Source organism: Equus caballus, chromosome 16 (assembly GCF_041296265.1).
Source record: "Equus caballus isolate H_3958 breed thoroughbred chromosome 16, TB-T2T, whole genome shotgun sequence".
NCBI classification, from domain to species: domain Eukaryota; kingdom Metazoa; phylum Chordata; class Mammalia; order Perissodactyla; family Equidae; genus Equus; species Equus caballus.
The window spans coordinates 13,656,003-13,674,176 of record NC_091699.1 but is presented as its reverse complement, the minus strand read 5'-3'; the positions used below and the strand labels follow the sequence as shown (position 1 = coordinate 13,674,176).

Here is an 18,174-nt window from a genome sequence, read left to right as displayed (position 1 = left end):
AGCCACACCTCTCTGACCTCGCTCTACCCAGCATAAAATGAGAAGGAGCCCACCCCCCCCCCTCCCCCGCCCATGGGGAGGATCCCGTCACAGAACCGGCCAGCACCTCGGGGCACTCGGCGAGGGTGAGTTCCGCGCCCTGCCCGCCATCAGCGGGTTGAAGCCGAGCTGTCTGGGCCGGGGCGACAGGTCAGAGGAACCCGCGGTCCCAGCCCTCCCTGCATGGACGCAGGCTTTGCCCACAGTGGACGCACAGCAAGAGCTTTAACTCCTGGAAGATGGGAAAGGGGCCCAGGCCAGCTAAGAGACTTGCCCAAGGCCACACAGCTGGGGGGATGCCACAGAAATCCCAGGGCCCCCTCATGCCCCTCCTCCAGAAAAACTTCCCAGATACCACCCGGACATGCCTCCCTCACAGCACCCCGCCTGCAGACCAGAGCTGCCCTTGTCCACTCCTGCCTCCCCAGAGCCTGTTCACAGTTGACACGTAATGAAAGTTTACAGAGTGGATGAGACGGGGTTGAACAAGACATACTCCCAGCTGTTGGGGGAGATCTCCAGACAGCAAGACAACACCCTAGGGTTGGGGGAGGGAGTCAGACAAGACAAAGATTCAGGGAAGGCTTCCTGGAGGAGGTGCTGCCTGAGGTGGCGGGAACAGTGTGAGCAAGAGTGGAACAGAGGGGAGATAGTGTAGGGTGCTCATGAGATGGCAGGAGAACAGGTGAGGAGGCAAGCCTGAGAGAGGGGGTGGCCAGAAAGCCCCCACTGAGTCTCTCATTCATTCACCCCATGCTCACAGAGCAGCAGCTGTGTGCTGGGCCCTGCTAGAGGCCCTCGGGCATAGCGGAGAAGATGACAGACGTGGTCCCTCTGCTTGTGGCACTAACATTCTACTAGAGGAGACAATGTCAAACAAGTGACTGCGTACTATAATGCCAGGTGTCGCTGGAAAAAGCAAAGCAGAGGAAGAGGGATTTTGCTGCCCTTTTTTAGCTGGGCCATCAGGGGAGGCTTTCTCGGGAGGTGACCTTGAACAGAGAGTGGATGGAGGGAGGGAGCCACACAGACACCTGGAAGAGCATTTCAAGAAGAGGGAGTGGCAAGTGCAGAGGCCCTGGGCTGGGAGGAGCCTGGGAGGAGCTGGGAGGCCAAGCAGAGTCCAGAGTCAGGGAGGGGCAGGCTGCTTTGGACTGTATCCACGCCGCCCAGTCATATGTTAAAACCCTGATCCCCAGTGGGATGGCATCTGGAGACGGGGCCTTGGGGAGATAACCAGGTCGTGAGAGCCCTCAGGAGGGGACCAGTGCTCCTTAGAGGAGAGATGTGAGAGCTCTCCTCCTGCCCCGCCACAGGACACAAGGAGCAGACGCCGCCTGCAAACCAGGAAGCGGGCTCTCCCCAGACACGGATCTGCCGGCACCTTCATCTCGGACTTCCAGCCTCCAGAACTACGAGAAATAAATGTCTGTTGTTTCAGCACCCAGTCTATGGTACTTTGTTACCAGAACGGACGTAGACAAGGGAAACCAAGAGGAGGTGGAGGAGGTCATGGGGCAGGCTGTGCAGGGCCCAAGGTCCGTGGCCCTGGAAGGACTCTGGCTCCTACTCCAAGTAGATGGGAGCCACAGGATGCTGCTGAGCAGAGGAGGGACGAGAAGCCCTGGCTGGAAGGGGTGGCAGACCTGCTACTGGGTTCTCACAAGGAGCCCCACAAGAGACTGCGTCCTTCCTGCTGCCACGTAGGAGATCAAGCGCGCAGCCATGCCCAGGGCCTACTATCAGGAAGGGTGGGAGCAGGCAGCTGCCCCAAATCCGCAGTTCCCCACTTCCTGCCAGCGCACCCACAGACCCCACCAGCCCAACCTGCACCTGAGCTGGAACCCCCCTCTTCGGGGTTCCCCCAGCCCTGAAGAGGCACGCCCAAGAGGCCCTCAACCACAGCACTACCAGGTAGCCCACACCACCTTGACGGGGACCTCAGCCCTGCCCACCCACTCCACCCCCGGGGGCCGAGCCAGGCAGAAAGCTCCAGCTCACAGCCTCCTGCCCTGCAGGGTACCCCCATGGCAGGCAGCTGTGTAGAGACCTGGGGCAGGGACAGGGCCCCATGACTCCCTTTCCCTGGGCTGGGTGCCCCTGGAGGGACCAGGACAGGGTCTTACCTTCAGAGTCACCTCTGGGGACAGAATGGACCGAGTTGGGGTCTGTGTCCTCCTCGGGCCGAGGACGGGGTAGAACCGGCAGCTGCTTGGGCACGTCCTGGGTGGGTGGAACCAGGGTTGCCTCTTGGGGAGATGTGGTCAGGATGGCATGGGCACTGGGCTTCGTTGGGCCCCCGGGAGAGCTCAGCGTGGCCTGTGATGGGAGGACGCTGGCCGTACTTGACTCTAGAACGGGCCCGGCTCCCTCCTGCCCAGTGCTGTGGGGAGCGGCCTGGGCGTCCGGGATGAGATTCTCTTCGGGCCCTGCCCTGGCCTCAGCGCCCCCCTCCTGGACAGGGAGACCAGGCCCAGCTGGGCCTGCAGCGGGCGGCCCATCCAGCCCCTCGGGGCCACCTGCTGCCAGCCACTCCCTGACCATCAACTCCTCCCTCTCCTCGTCCCCTTCCTCCTGGCTGTCCTCCGTCACTCTCCTGGCTTTGGCCTGCACAGGGGCTGGGGGACCCAGGGCAGCAGCCACCGTTGGCCTGGGGAGGGCAGCCGGCCAGGGGGTGGCCTGGATGGCTGACGGTGGCTGACTCCCGCCTCCCAGAGAGGCTGGGCGCCGTGCTCCTGCCGGGAGCTCGCCCGCCAGGGCCGCTGCAGCTTCTGCCTCGGCCACCTCCTGGTCGTAGCTGTAGGGGTCTTCGTAGTGTCGCTCGGGGTCACCCTCCTCAGCGTCTGAGAAGTTCCCAGTGGAGGCGGCCGGCATGGCCTCGGTATCTGCGTGGCAACCCGGGAGCTGGTAGCAGATGAGCTCACCCCCCGTGTCAGGACAGTGGCAGGCCCGGCAGGGCGGCAGGTGGATGGTGTGGCCAGCGGCGTACTTGCGGCCAGTGTGGACACAGCCCACCTGGCCACACTGCGGGCAGCTGTCGGCCGCCACCACAGTCTCGATGCAGTTAGGAGGCAGCTCCGGGCACAGCATGAACTGGCAGCTGATCTTGCCACCGCCCGGCGGGCAGGAGCACTCGGTGCTGCCGAAGTCCACGAAGTAGGACTGGCCGGCAGGCACGCGGCCGCGCACGAAGCCGCCCTGCAGGCAGTCGTAGTACTGGTAGCCCTCACAGGCACAGCCGTGCTGCACGCACGTGGCGCAGCAGGCGCCCGGCTCCAGCGCCTCCTCGATGCAGTGCTCCAGCGGCGGGCACTCCACGCCCGTGCAGTCCTGCCTCGGGGCAGCCACGCCCACACTGGGGCCCAGGGCCAGCGCCAAGGCCAGGGCCAGCACTAGCCAGGCTTCCACGGGCTCCCAGAGCAGCGTCATGGTCCCACGGCCGGCCTGGTGCCACCTCGAGATGAACAGTCCCCTCTCCCGGGAGGCCCTGGGGGAAATGAAAGGGCACCTGTCAGCATCACACGGGCCGGCACACGTGGCCACATGCGCATCCCCGCAGGCACACACGCCAGCACACGAGCACAGTGGGACACAGCCTCAGCCCCTTTCACTCATACGTGCACCCCGTAACACAGCACACACGTGCACTCGTTCCCATGTCACGTCTGCTCAGGTGCAGACAGGGGCATCCACTGTCGCTCAGATGTCACAGGTGTTGACGGACAGAGTCGCCAACATGGTCCCACTCAGGACCACTGATCCCCAGCCTCGTCTGCCTTCTGACACCTGCCTCCGAGTGGGACTCTCCGGCCCACATCTCATACACACGCTCACACACACACCCACTCACACCTGCATTCTCGCTCAGGCACACTCACCAGGGCACAGGCCCACGTGCCTGCCACACTCTGGGTCTCTCGCCCCCTTGGTGACAGCCATCACAGTCGCTCATGTACCCTGCACAGTCCTCCAGTTACATACACCGTCTCACCCCAGCCACAGCCACATGCCGGGACAGCACGGCAGTCTTGCACACGCACATATGCACACACACACACAACCACAATTTCTCTCCCCCAAAAGTCCAGCTCCACCCCCAGCCATCGCCCAGAGGCTGCGGCCAGGTGGATGCCGGGCCTGGGCGGGAGCAGGCCGCCTCCAGGCCTCAGCACGGCCCTCAGACCCCAGAGCTCAGGACCCCCAGGAGAGTCCCTGCACTGCAAGCTTAGGCAGGGGAGGCTCCTGCCAAGCTCCCTGGCTGCCTCGGCAGAGGTGACCACACGCCAGAACTGTCCTGCACACCCGCTCTTCCTGACACCCCCACACCCCACGTCCCGGCGCTCTCCCCCCACAGCTCTCCAGTCTCTCTGCCCCAGCCCCAGGCTCACCTCCCACCTGACCTGGAACACGTCGCGCCCTGCCCTCCCCAGCTCCAGCTCCACCCCTGTCTTTCTCTGCAAACCAGCCAACCCCAACACACACGGCCCCAAACCCCACCAGCTTCCCCCCAGCTGGAAAGGTCTGGACGCCCTGTGGGAGCCGCCCCAACACTCCTGCAGGGCTCTCGCAGCCCCTCCTTATCATCCTCTCTGAGCTACTCAAACGTCACCTTCTCACCCACCCTCACTCCTCCCCCACCTCCATCCTCGCAAGGCACAGGTCCCAGCCCACCGAGAGGCCCCCGGAGGCCTGTGCTCCTGGGTCACACACAGGGCTCCTTCTGCAACCACCCCGGCTCCCAGCCCCTATGCCGTGCTGTGGTTTGCAGGCATTTGGCTAAAATTGTCTGATATTTTTAAAAAGAGAAAAAAAGACAATGAAGTGACATCTCTAGTATTTCAAGCATTTGTCATTTCAAACCTAAAACATATAAAAACTTCTTAAAAGTTCCTGAAGAAGAAGAGGGGAGAGGAAGCAGAGTGGAGCCCCCACTGTTTCTCAAAGGAGCAGCTGGACTGTCCGCTCCCAGCTGAGCCCAGGGCAGGGGCGGGACAGCACGGCGGGGTGCAAGGCCCACATCTGGGGCAGTGACAGAGTGACCAGTGCCCCGCAGAGCAGGAAAAGGTCTGCCTCTGCTGGCCAGTCAACCAGCACCACAGTGGGCCAGACATCCCCTAGAACGGGGGCGTGTGGCCAGTGAGACAAGCCTCCTGCCATGCTGACTCCCTGGCGGGGGAGGCAGGTGTAAACCCACGGCAACTCAGCAGATTATTGGATGCCAAGTACAAAGAAGAAATAAACAAATGAGAGCAAGAAAATGGCACAAAGTGACTGGGGGTGCACGAGAGCCTATCTTAGCAAAGGTGGTCAGGCAAGGGCTCTCTAAAACAGTGGCATTTGAAGTCAGACCTGATCAAATCAGTGGAGACAGCCATGTGAGTACCTGGAGGCAAAGTATGTCAGGGTCAGGAAAAGCAGGTGCAAAGGGCCTGAGGCAGGACCACAGGAGGGGGGTGAGGAAGAGCAGAGGGCCACCATAACAGAGCCATGTGAGAAGCAGTATGAGCCAGGGCGAGTGTGAAAGCAGCTGGATCAAGCAGGGCTTCTGGCTGGAGGGACGGCCGTGGAAGCCCTGGAGCCTGGAAGACCTGAGGGGACTGTGCACTTCAAGGGGTTCATCTGGCTGCTGCATGCAGAACAGAGAAGCTAGGCTGGAGGAGGGAGACCAGGGAAGAGACAGGAGATGGCCAGGGCAGCAAGTGCCAGGAGGCAGGAGACAATGGCAGAAAGGGGAATTCTTCGGCAGGCAGAATTGCCAGGGTTTGTGGATGGACTGGACGGGGCGTGACAGGAGAGGCGGCTGGCACGAGCTGTGGGTCCCCCGAGCAACTGCAGGGACGGAGCTGTGGCTCCCGGGGCAGGGAGGTCGCAGGAGGACCGCAGACCTGCAGCGGAGATGTGCAGCCCAGCCCGGGCCAGGCCAAGTTTGAGAAGCCCAGGGGACATCCGGGTGAAGATGGTCAGGGAGCCACAGGGGACAGGAGCCTGTGCGGGCACCAGGCTCGGAGCCCGGGCCTGTCAATGGACTCCAAGGGCTGACCCGCACGTCCCTCCAAGCTGAGAAGCCACCTCAGCGGGGCAGAGGGCTCCACAGAGCGACTGCCGGTAGGAGTGGGCCATCCCGTGACTAACGACCCCTGCGTGGAGATGGGCGGGGGCGCAGAGGCCCCGGATCCCCTCTCGACAGCATCTTTCAAGAAGGGACGCCTTTGCACACTGACCCCTCACCCTCCTCCGCCGCCTCCTCCCTCCCATCGTCCCACGTTCACAGGAAGAACACATCCCGCCAGCAAACACTCCTGCCACAGGTGGGCAGGCTCTGCCAAAGGACCCCTGTCCCGCCCAGCCCTGCCACACCCACCCACCCCACCTCGCATCCTCCAACAAACTGCTCCCTAGTTCTGCTCACCCTCATAGGCCCCAGGGTGGCCTGGTCCTTAGACCCCCAGTGTCACGTGCTGCCCACACTCAGGCGATTCCAGATCTGATGTTCGCCCCTCACCCCGACCCCAGGCCCAGAGGATTGATAAAAAACATCAGACCCTGACTTTGTGTCCTCCTCATTTGCTGTGCAACCCTGAGCAAGGCCCTGGCCCTCTCTGAGCCTTGGCTCTGCATCTGTATACAGTGGAGAGGTCTACCACACCTTAGGTCACGGCTGGGAGCCCACAGGCGCTACCCATGGGTGTGTTTTGTTTGCTGAGCACAGTGGGTTTTTAGTCTTAATTACCAGCATTTACAAATTGGAAATGTTCACATGAAAATTCAGGTTTCTGACCCCTCCTGAAAACCACGGTGCCCTGGCCACTCTGAGAGGTCACCGGGTATGGGCTTCTGGCCCCACAAAGCCTGTGTGGCCTCTCTGTGCATTCATGTGTGGCTGGGCGTGCTGGAACCCAGGTCCCCAGGCTTGCCTCTGGGCTGGGAACCCCATGGACATTGCCTGTGGTCCCCAGCTGGGAGAACGGACGTCTGGGCTCCAGCGTGCTGTGCAGAGCACGGCACTGTTTGGAGGGTGTGCCTGCTGTGAGGGGGATGGGACTGGCTGGGAGGCGTCCAGAGGCAGTGGCCCAGCAGGACAGGGGCCGGGCCCCTCAGGGTGGCTCACCTGGAGAAGAGCAGGCGCAGAGGCCCTGGCCCATGCCCACAGCTGCCCTGGATGGGCCCCGGGCCCATGCACATCTATGTCGGGATAGGGCGGGAGATCTCAGCTCCGTGTGGGGAGCTTCCACGGGGTCGGAGATAGCTGGGTGCTGGGGAGGGGCGTGCTCCCTATCCCTGGAGATGAGCACGCAGGGCAGGACACTCAGACAGGCGGGGAGCAGGAGGCCACACTCTGCACCACTGCCCCTCAGGCTCCAACACGTCCCTCCAGGGCTCCCACTGCTATGTCCCTGCGGCTCCCCCAGCAAGTGGCCCCTGAATGTCTGGCTCCTGCAGAAGGGCTCCCCCTACAAGCTGCAAAGAGGAGCCACGGGGTGGGGGTCGGGACGAGAATAGGTGCCCGACCTCCCGCAGGGGAGGCCCCAGCAGCCAGACCGCGGTCAGCAGACACAGGCTCTGCAGCCAGGCTGCCCGGTACCTGCGGGCTGGGTCACGGGGCGCACGCCATTGAGACAGGAGCTCATCAGGGACCAGGAGACGCAAAGCAAACATCCCAGGCTCTGCCCTACACCCGTCAGCCTGGTGAAGCTGGACAATGCACGCACACTAATAGTAACAAGACGAGGACGATCGCGCCCACTGGCCGAAGTGACCACATGCAGTGTATGAGCGCTGAGCTCTCACGCCAGGGAGCCCCCCACAGACACGTGCCCCAGGGCCACACCGCACGGTGTTCACTGGGAACTCCTCTGGTGCTAGGAGGGGACAGCAGGCACAGGCCAGCATGCCAGTTACCTGTCCCACCTCTGCTCCCCGCCCTCTCCACCCTGCTCCACACGCAGTGGGCTGACCCCAGCTGCATCCCCGGACTCCTGCAGCCTCCAGTGGCAGCCACTGCAGGAGGTCAGAGGGCGCGAGGCAGAGGCTGGGGGGTTACTCCCTCCCTCCCTCCCCCCCTCCCTCAAGACAGGGGTTTGGGGATGGTGGCCCCGCAACACAGCCACAGCTCCCGTCAGTGACCCTGCTGGGTTCTGAGGGCTGCCCCTCGCCCACCTCTGCAGGCCCAGGGAGCTAAGTGCTCCCCGCCCACTGCTGCTACTCGGAGAGCTGCGCCATGCCCTGCAGTTCCCTCACCCGTCTACATCTCTGCTCGAGGGCCCTCTCTAACCACCCCCCAGTAAACCCTGGGACTTCTTTCCTGCGGGGACTTGACAGACACACCCCCACGAGGACCCCACAGAATTCCAAGTCAAGGATTCGGGGTACACAGAGCAATAAGGATGGACCTAAAAAGAGACACTAAGTGGAACAGGAAAGAAACAGAACAAGACAGAGGCCCAACAACGACATGTGAAGATGCACACGTCCAATAAAATATGCCGCCCACAAAACATGGGCAAACAGGTACACACCCACCGGGCTGGCCAACCGCCCACAGCAGGGAGACAGAACGGCGCAGGGAGCACAGACAAGGGGAACAAACTGGGCAATGAAACAGCAGCGGGGCCCTGCAGAGACCCAAGCTAACAGTGCAGTATTAGCTGAGGAGTATAATTAACTCAGCTCTCAGCTCCCGAGATGTAGCTGAAAAAACAAGAGGAAGCCCGCGGGCTAAGTGGGCCCCTGCCAGCAGGAGCCCTGCCAGCTGCAGGAGGGTCAGCGGCCCAGCTTGGGGCGAGGCATGGCCACACTGGCCCATTCATGAAGCTCCTCCTCTCCACCACGACTGGCTGAGCAAGGGGCCTGCGGTCACGCCTCACTGAGGAGCCCCAGAGCCGCCGCTCCCACAGGGGCCGCTCCCACAGGGGCCTGGCAGGGATGCTGAGCCCCTCCTGAGGCCGGGCAGCTTCCCTGGGTCTCCAAGAGCAGGGGGCCATGGGAGGGCCTGTGACTCCCCGCCAGAGACACTGCACGGGCCCAGACATCCCCCGTCCCAATCACGGCACTGGGCTGTGGGCCAGTCCGCTCTGGACGCCTCCCTCAGCCCGCAAGCCAGGTGAATGCCACCGATGTCCCCAACCAATGCCACATGCAGCTGAGAAAGGGCCGGGCCAAGCCCCCCTAAACTCCTGAGCAGATCACACGCCGTACTGCTCTCACCACCAGGTGCTGGGGAAGACGGCGGGGCAGCAACAGGAACCAGAAGCACAGGGCCCTCAGTTGGCAACGAGGCGCACAGTCCAGAGGCGGGTCATTCCCAGGGCAAGTGCCCCCTTCAGCGCAGAGGGGGCGCAGAGGGCATGGGCCGCTCTAGACTAAACCTCACCACCCATGCGCCGGGTCCTGAGGGCACCCGGGTTGTGGACCAGCCAGCTGAGAAGGAAACCGGCACGAACAGAGGGACCCGGGGATGGGCAGAGGACCAGGTGACAGCAAGGAACAGCCGCTCATGCTGTGCACTGCAACGGCTGCCAAATGCTGGCATTTTTAAATACTAACACTGTCGACATCGTCATATCTGTAATACGCTCTAACGCACTGTAGCAAGAAAAACGGTCAAAGGCAATGTGGCAGATGCCAACACTGTGAAATGGAGGCCACAGGTCACCTTGAGTTTGGCTTGCCACTCTGTGTAAGGAAGAGCCAGAGACAATCCAGTTAGGTGGGAATGAAGGACGGGACCTTCGACATGCAGCCTCCGGGGCTGCCGCGGCCCAGGGACGGCTGGAGCAGGCTCCTTGTGGGCAGGAGCGGGCAGTGGAGGTCACGCTGGGCTGCCACAGCGTCCTCTCTGTTGGTCAGACCCTGCTGTGGGTGGGGCAGCAGGGACTCTAACGCAGCCTGGGGTCAGGTTCTCAGGCCGCAGCTTGAATGTGGGCAGGACAGGGCAGCTGTTGGGGAGCGCGGCACACTGGGTAAGGGTCTCCCCCAGGGAGCGGCCGCAGGGAACAGGGCTGGGCACACGCGTGGACACACGCGCACTCTCCACAGCCCCCACCATGTGTGGGGTGGCAGGGGAGGTGAGGGAGGCCTGCCATATCCGTCAAACGTGCCTCAGGTCGCTGCTCCACCCTCAGCTGCCCCCACTGCTGCTCCCTGCCAGACACAAGCCCACGGCCCTACAGGAAGGTGACGTGACCTCTGACCAAGTGACCGCCGCACCCACCCCCAGCAGGCCCCGGAGGAAGACCCTTTGGACTGGCAAGGCCACATCATCCCCCCCGGGGGACACGGATTCATCCCCAGCACCACCATTATCAAAAGTGGGGCCTGGCGTTACATAACGTCAAGTCACGAGGTAAGGCAATTCTTCCCTTCGCCAGCTCTCTGATCCTTCTGACTCTGACAAGAGGAGGCACAGCAGAGCCAGCAAATCCAACACAAGACGCGCCGTTCCACGGAAACCTCAGAGAAGCCACGCATGACGGCACAGCACAAGCCTGTCCCGCACAACGTCTCGCACACACTTAGTCAACGTTTATCTCAAACTACAGTATAAGTGGGCATCCGACATTTTCACTGGGAACCCAGATAAGAAGAAAGTCTCAGGTCGGTGCTGCTTTGGCTTTAGCACTTCTGAAACACTGGCCGGGGATCTCCCTTTTAAACAAGAGGCAGCCACACCCCAATCCTGGGACTTTCCAACAGCTCGGATGACAGAGGGAGACAAACATGGACACACGTGCAGACACACCCGTTACGAAGCGCGGGTAACCAGGATCACCTGGCCGCTGCAGCCCCTCTGACGGCAGCGGGGTCCCCAGCTCCTCCCGGAAGCCCACCCAGATGGCCGTCCCCGGCCCCCAGGTCCAAGCAGAGGTGCAGAAACCCACCACTGGGCCGTCCGCCCAGACAGTATGTTCGGGGGGTCCGTGTGGTGCCTTTGAAATTAGTTGCCAATCTTCTAACATTCAATGTTATTAATTTATAAGTAATTTAATGTTATAACATTTAAAATCAGAACATTTTACACCAAAGCTGGGTTCCCAACTTCGCGAGGGAAATCAGCAGGCAGGGCCCGACGGCGGACGCACGCTCACTGCCCACCAGCCTCATGGGCTCCCGCTCCACCAACCTCGGGCTTCTCTGGTCCACACTCAAAGGAGAGAGGCCCAGAGGGGAGACCCGGCTCCCTCCTGCCCAGAGTCACCTCCGGAATGTCCTGGTCTCCTGGGTTAGGACCTGCCTCTCCTCTAAGTGGGGGACACTGAGAATTTTGCCCCTTCCAAGGAGCCCACTCCTTCCCACGTGGCCCAGCAGGCCTCGGCACGTCCATCGTGTCAGACTCCACCCCCACAGCCACGAGAGACACACCCCCACAGGAGGGAATACGGGAGTTACACGCTGTCTTAGACCGGGACCCCAGAAGCAGAGCTGAGATGGGTTTGTGTGCATGTGGTTTACTGGGGGACGACTCTCAGGAAAAGGGAAAGAGGGAAGCAGGACAGAAGAGACGATGAAGCCGGACAAAGATGTGGTCTCGGCTGCAGCCCAGCACCAGCCTGATCCCACAGGGGCCCTGCAGCATGACTGGCACCCCAGGGCTCGTCCCACTCACAGGGATGTCAGTCAGTCACTGGTCAAGGACTGAGACGGGGCAGAGTGGGTAGGATTACCTCCCAGGCATGTTGGGGGAGGCAGCTCTGTTGGCCACGGGCTGGCAGCTGGAGGAGGGCACAGGTGTGAGCCATTAACAGCCAACACCTGGGGGATGAGTGCACCTCCAGGTGAGGGGGAACCAGATGGGGCACCAGCCGTGGCCACAGTGTCTGCCACACACACATCCATCCACCCGGGCAAAAGTGATAAGACAGTGTGGTCCTAGAAAGTGTCCAAACAGCTACCTTTAATTGATAATTTAGCCCAGGCTCAGAAAGGTAAGAAAGTAATGTTCTAAAAACAGCGCCTACACACCCATGCCCACAGCAGCGTTGCTCACAGCAGCCAAGAGGTGGCAACAAACCAAGCGCCCGCTGACGGAGGGACGACGAACACAGTGGGTCTCTGCACTCATGCAACGCTGCTCACCTTAACAAGGAAGCGATCGCCGACCCCTGCTACAGCACAGACGGACCTGGAGGGCAGTGTGCCGAGTGAAACAGGCCAGCACAAAAGCACAGACTCTGTACCAGCCCGCTTAGATGAAACATCCAGAGCAGTCAGATTCACAGAGACAGACGGCAGAATGGGGGCTGCCAGGGCTGGGGAAGGGGCTGGGGAGGGGGCTGGGGAGGGGGCTGGGGAGGGGGCTGGGGAGGGGTAGTTTAATGGGGACAGAGCTTCAGTTTTGCAAGATGGAAAAGCCCTGGAGATGGATGTGCAAGGTGAATGTACTTAATGCCATTGACCTGTACACTTAAAAAGGGCTAAGATGATCAATTTTATGTTATGTGTGGTTTTACTGTAATAAAAAGTAATAAAAGGTGCACTGTGGAGCCAGAAGTGACTAATCAAAGAGCAGAGAGAGGAAAGGAAAGAAAAAGCCGCCCTGAAGACCCAACAGGAAACAGGGCTGCTCCTGAGGCCTCCCCTCAGCAGCAAGCCTCCTGGAAGCCAAGGCCAAAAGGGAAATTAGAGGATGACCCGGTGCTCCTTGTCTGATAAGAGGAAGTCATCTAGTTCTCCGGGAAAAGGAAACTTGTTCTTGGCACAAAATGTCAGGAGGAATTTCAGCTGTTGATCAGGTTCATATTTAACTATCACTTCCTCAGTGCCGACACAACGCCAAACACTGGACTGAGAGTTTCCAGGGATGTTTATTTTATTTAACCATCCTCTACAGATAAGGAAACTCAGGCCCAGATAGGGCAAATGATCTGCCCCAGGTCACATCACCAGTAAAAGGTGGCACAGGGATCCGACCCCAAGCCTGTGTGGCTAACGGAGGACAGGTAGAGGCCTTCAGTGTGTAGATGCCCCTCACACACCTACTACCCGCCAGCCCCTATCAGAGCTACTGGGATGTGGCAGTGACCTCGACCAACCAAGGCCCCGCCCTCATGTGGCCAACATTCTGGTGGAGGGAAGAGAAAAGGAACAAATAAATAAGTAGATAAGAAGGGCACTGTCAGGAGAGGGACTGGTGCACTCTTTTGGCAAGACTGGTCAGAGTGGGCCTCAACTAGGAGGTGACATTTCAGCTGAGACTCACCTGGCAAAAATGTGGCGGCCATGCAAAGATCTGGGGAATGGCATTGCAGGCAGATGTTACGGCATGTGCAAAGGCCCCGAGGCAGGAACCAGCTTGACACATTGTGGCTGGCTCTCAGGGAATACAGAGAGTGGGAGGAGGTGAGGCCAGTGGCAAGAAGAGAAAAGGTGGGGAAAGGGCCATGGAAATCAAGGAAAGAGAGAAGCTGTAAAGAGGAGAAAGGTCAGTCACCCACATCCAGTGCCCCCAGGGAACTCGGCAAAGCATCCAGGACACCGAGTGGGCAGGTTCCAGCACAGTGTTGGGGCCACCACGAGGTCAGAGCACACTGGGGATTCAAGAGGGACTGGAGACACCCCTTTCAAGGAGCCTGAGGAAGATTCCAGCCACAGGAGGTCCAAAACCAGACAAAACCTAAACAACATCATTTAATAATCGATGGCAAAAAGTAAGCAATAATCATTTGCAAAAAGACAAGTCTGGCCGTGAAGCAAAGGGTACAGGACCGAGGGTGGGAGGTGGCTGGGAGCACCCGGGGGCGGGGGGTGGGGGGTGCAAGCCAGCAGATGGCGCAGGCAGGGCGGCCTGAGACCCTCCAGGAGAAGGGAGGGGCTGGTCCAGAGCGCAGGGGCCCGGGGCCCTGAGCTAACCCTGGTGCAGGGTGCTGATGAGCAGCCAGCCAGGGTGCCGGTAGCCCCGTGTCCTCACATGCTCACCAGCCCCTGGGGACCTTCAGAGGGTGAGCTCACGAAGACACTGGGAAAAGCATCCTTCAAGTGAGCAGCCAGGCTTCGTCCCCTCCCTTCCCTCTCCTCCCTAAAAAGAAAAAAAATGAAATGCATCGAAAGCTCCTTGGACCCTGGGTGAGCGCTGGCCCTGCACACACGATCAGTAATCTCATTACCAACACACACAGGTGAAAAATCACAAAGACGGATGTCCACGACTCAGAAGCAACCTCTGAGGAAAGAAAATGTTGCTTCTGGCACCAGGCGGCAGCTGAGATCTCCCTCCCCCGAGCCCTGACTCTGGAAGGAGGAAACACTCCCAGGGAGGAGCGATGAGCAAGGGCTTGCAGCAGCCAAGGCTGAGCTCACGAGCGCCCACCTGGTCCCCTGCCCTCCACCCAGCCTGAAGGACGGCGTCCCACCCCGTCCGTCCTCTCCGTGAGATCGAGATCCCCGGGCAGCCTCTGTCCAGCCTGCCTGCAGTCCTGCCTATGCCTACAGGGGGCTTTTCGTCTGACCTCCTCCCACCCCCCCTCATAACCCTGCTCGGCTCTCCATCACCTCTGGCCCCTCGGAGGCTCTGAGAAGAGCTGTGGACCATCCACCCCTCCACCGAAACAGGAAAATATGAACAAAGCTCAGCGGTGGGCAGGAGTAGTTTCTGACCACCCAACATATATTCACCCTCCTGCCAAGAAGGGCCCCTGGATTTCATTCTGGGGTCTACCCCACTCCACTGCCGCTCCGATCAGCATTTCCTAGTCCTCCTCTGACAATGCCTAACTCAGGGATGGACACCAGGCCAGTGTGAGCCCAGGATACCCAATTCAGGTGAGATTTTGGGCAAGCGCCCTCTCTCTTTCCCACTGTATTAGACATGAGATGATTTAACATCGAAAATCCCTGAAGCCGTCTTGTCCTCAGGTGGAGACTGTCTGAGGCTGGAACCAACTCAAAAAAAGGAAAGCCAAGAGACAGAAAAAAGAGAAATAGAGTCATAGTGATAGCTGCTGAGAACCTGGATCCAGCCATGCCTGAAGCTAATTGAAAAGCTGAACTTTGCAATGACATAAACCCATTTTGCTTAAGCTAACTTGGACCAGGTCTTCTGTCACTTGCAACCAAGAGTCTTAATAGATATACGGGCATATATATCAAAAACTGCTGTGTATCATTTTAGGGGTCTCACAGACTCCCTGGAGTGCACTCATGGACCCCTGGTTGAAGATTTCTGGCCCAAGGATGAAGTGAAAACGTCTAAGGGCGGCATTCAAAGCCCATACCATCTAGTCCCCACCTAACTTTCCAAACCCATTTTCCTCTGTTGCCCTCCATGCACCCAATTCTTTTTTTAAAAAGACTGGCACCTGAGCTAACAACTGTTGCCAATCTTTTTTTTTTTTTTTGCTTTTTCTCCCCAAATCTCCCCAGTACATACTTGTATATTTTAGTTGTGGGTCCTTCTAGTTGTGGCATCCAATGCTTGATAAACTGAAAACTCTGGTTCCTAACCCCTCATCTTTGCTTGTATCACTATCCCAAACCAGGGTGCCCACCTTTCTGAAATCTCTGCACACCCAAATCCCACCCCTACTTTAAGGCTAAGGCCCCAGAGCGGATGGGTGTGTGGGTGGATAGATGGATAGATGGGTGAGTGGGTGCATAGACGGGTGGGTGGACAGATGGGTGAGTGGGTACATGGATAAATGGGTGGGTGGATGGATGGATGGATGGGTGAGTGGGTGGATAGATGGATAGATGGGTGAGTGGGTGCATAGACGGGTGGGTGGACAGATGGGTGAGTGGGTACATGGATAAATGGGTGGGTGGATGGATGGATGGATGGGTGAGTGGGTGCATGGACGGGTAGGTGGACAGATGGATGAGTGGGCGCATGGCTGGGTGAGTGGCTGATGAGTGGATAGCAGATGGAAGATACATGGACAAGAAGGTAGATTAGTGAATGGGGACGTGAACTGGTATGTAGATGGATAGCTGATGAAGAAATGGATGGGTGAGCAGATGGACGGTAGACAGACCATGGATAAGTGGGTGGGTACATGGGTGGCAGATGGAGGACAGATGGATGGGAAGGTGGGTCAGTGGATGGACGATAACCAGCACATGGATAAATGTGTGATGGATGGGCAGGCGGATGGCGGGTGGGGAGACGGGGGAGAAGATGTAGGATGGATTGATGGCAAGGTGGGTTAACGGCGGGTACAACAGCATGGGGACGAACGGATGAGGGGGGCCAAATGACTGGGCAGGTAACGGATCCGTGGGTAAGTGGACGCATGAATGGTGGGGGGTGCCTAGATAGGTGGCCAGCGGATGGGTTAGCAGACTAGGAAAGTTCTCTTGACGCTCAATCAGTGCTCTTGCCGACCCCACCAGAAAAACCCAGAACAAGGCCACTGGCTCTCATACAGGCCAGCATCTCAGACGATTCTTGGCCGGGGTGAAGAGCACGAAAAGCACAGCGGCTGGAGTCACACTGGCCGGCGTTCACAGCCCACCTGAGCCGCCTCCCGCCGTCTGACCACAGACCAGGCCTCTGGCTCTCTGAGCCTCATTTTCCCGTGTGTCAAATGAGAGGCATCGTGCTCTCCTCACAGGCTGCTGTGAGATTAAATTAAGATCTCTCTACAGGACGAGGCCAAGACGGTACAGCAGAGCCGTAATTTCCACCCTGCTGAAAAACTGTCCCAGAGCCTAGTGCCTTCTCAGGTTTTGTAAGACTAGGAAAATCCTGATACCAAAAGCAGACACGGATGTGACAGGAAGAGAGGAGTCCAGGCCAGCTTCACGTAGGAATCTAGCTGCCGGGTCCTAAATAAAACATCAGAAAATCGAATCCAGGAGCACATTACAGGGACAGTAACACATCGGGCCAGGTAGAGCTCCCTCAGGAATGCAAGGGTAGCTCAATAGTGAAAAATCAACGCAACGACCTAAAAGAAAAATTCTACGTGATCATCTCACCAGATACCGAAAAAGTCCTCACTGAAATTCGACATTTTGAGATTAAAACCTCTGTGAAAAGCAAGCTTCTCCTGGTAAACAGGACCATCTCCAGGGCTCTGGGGAGCCCTCCCTAGCAGGCCCACCCTTCTCCCCTCCCAGAGAATATGCTGGCCTCAGGGGTTTAACGCCTGCCCCAAAGAACACAAAGGTGGGCTGCCCGTGGGCCAGCGGGAGATTCGCATCAGGTCCACCCCTCCTCCAGAGCCTCCGAAGCTCGGCCCAGACCCTTCTCACCCTTCTCCAGCCCCCGGAGTTGAGTCCAGGGGTCCCAGGTGAGGTCCACCTATGCTGAGAAACCCAGCAGAGACCAAACTGCTCCCGGGAGTGCGGGGGTCCCGCGAGGGGCCTGGACCGGCGCTCCCCCCACCTCTCTTGCTTTCTTCCTTCTCTTTTTGAGATAACAGGTATTTGCAAGGGAAGCCTAAAGACCCAGAGTCGTTTCCAAGAGACACGTCTACACAGGAGTGTGGGTGTGTGAATGCATCGGTGTGCATGTGAAACAAGTGTGTGCATGTGAGTGAGTGTGTGCAAGGTGTGCTTGAGTGTGTATGAGGTGTGAGTGTGCACGTAACTGCATGTGAGACTTGCGAGCATGTGTGTGCATGTGAAGTGTAAGTGTGTGTGAGTGGGTATGTGCGTGCAAGGTGTGTTTAGGCATGTTTGAGTCTGTATAGGGGTGAGTGTGAGACTGCGTGCGTGCATGTGCATGCACACATATGCGGTGGCCGCCCTCCCCTGGGGGCCCGCCTCTCCCGCAGCCCCAGGCAGCGGGTCACTGCCCCTCCGCGGCTCCTGACAACTTCCCTTCCCTCTGACGGTGCTACCCCTCGGTCCCTCCATGAAGGGCTGCCCGCCCCTGGGCCACATCCCTGCCCTCTTGTCCACAGCTCCGTGGGGGCCGGCCACTCCTGCGACAGGACTTCTGGGTCCACCTCGGTGCAGACACCCGGCCAACATCACCGCACGCAGGCTCCCAGTGCCAGGATGGGCACAGCGGCGCCAGCCGCACGTGAGAGCTCCCGCCTCCCCTCCAGCCAGGTGGGACACGCCTCAGCCGGACCCGCAGCCTCCCGCCCCCACTTAGGAACTGACACCTTAGACCGACGTGTCCGCCCACTGTCTTCCCGACCGCACGGTGACTCTGAGGCTGGCACCCTGCTCTCCCGCTCAGCCCCGACCCAGGGT

At 59.5% G+C, this 18,174-nt stretch overlaps 1 protein-coding gene across 6 annotated transcripts in view; it reads right to left on the bottom strand.

Annotated features, from left to right (window-relative positions):
• Nucleotides 1–18,174, bottom strand: part of FBLN2 (fibulin 2) — a 108,934-nt gene that overhangs the window by 58,773 nt on the left and 31,987 nt on the right. For all 6 annotated transcript variants that reach the window (XM_070237164.1, XM_070237166.1, XM_070237165.1 and 3 more), the window contains one exon: nt 2,166–3,526. In XM_070237164.1, coding sequence (XP_070093265.1) covers nt 2,166–3,468 — 1,303 coding nt within the window. In that variant the 5' untranslated portion in view covers nt 3,469–3,526. The remainder of the gene's footprint in view (nt 1–2,165; nt 3,527–18,174) is intronic.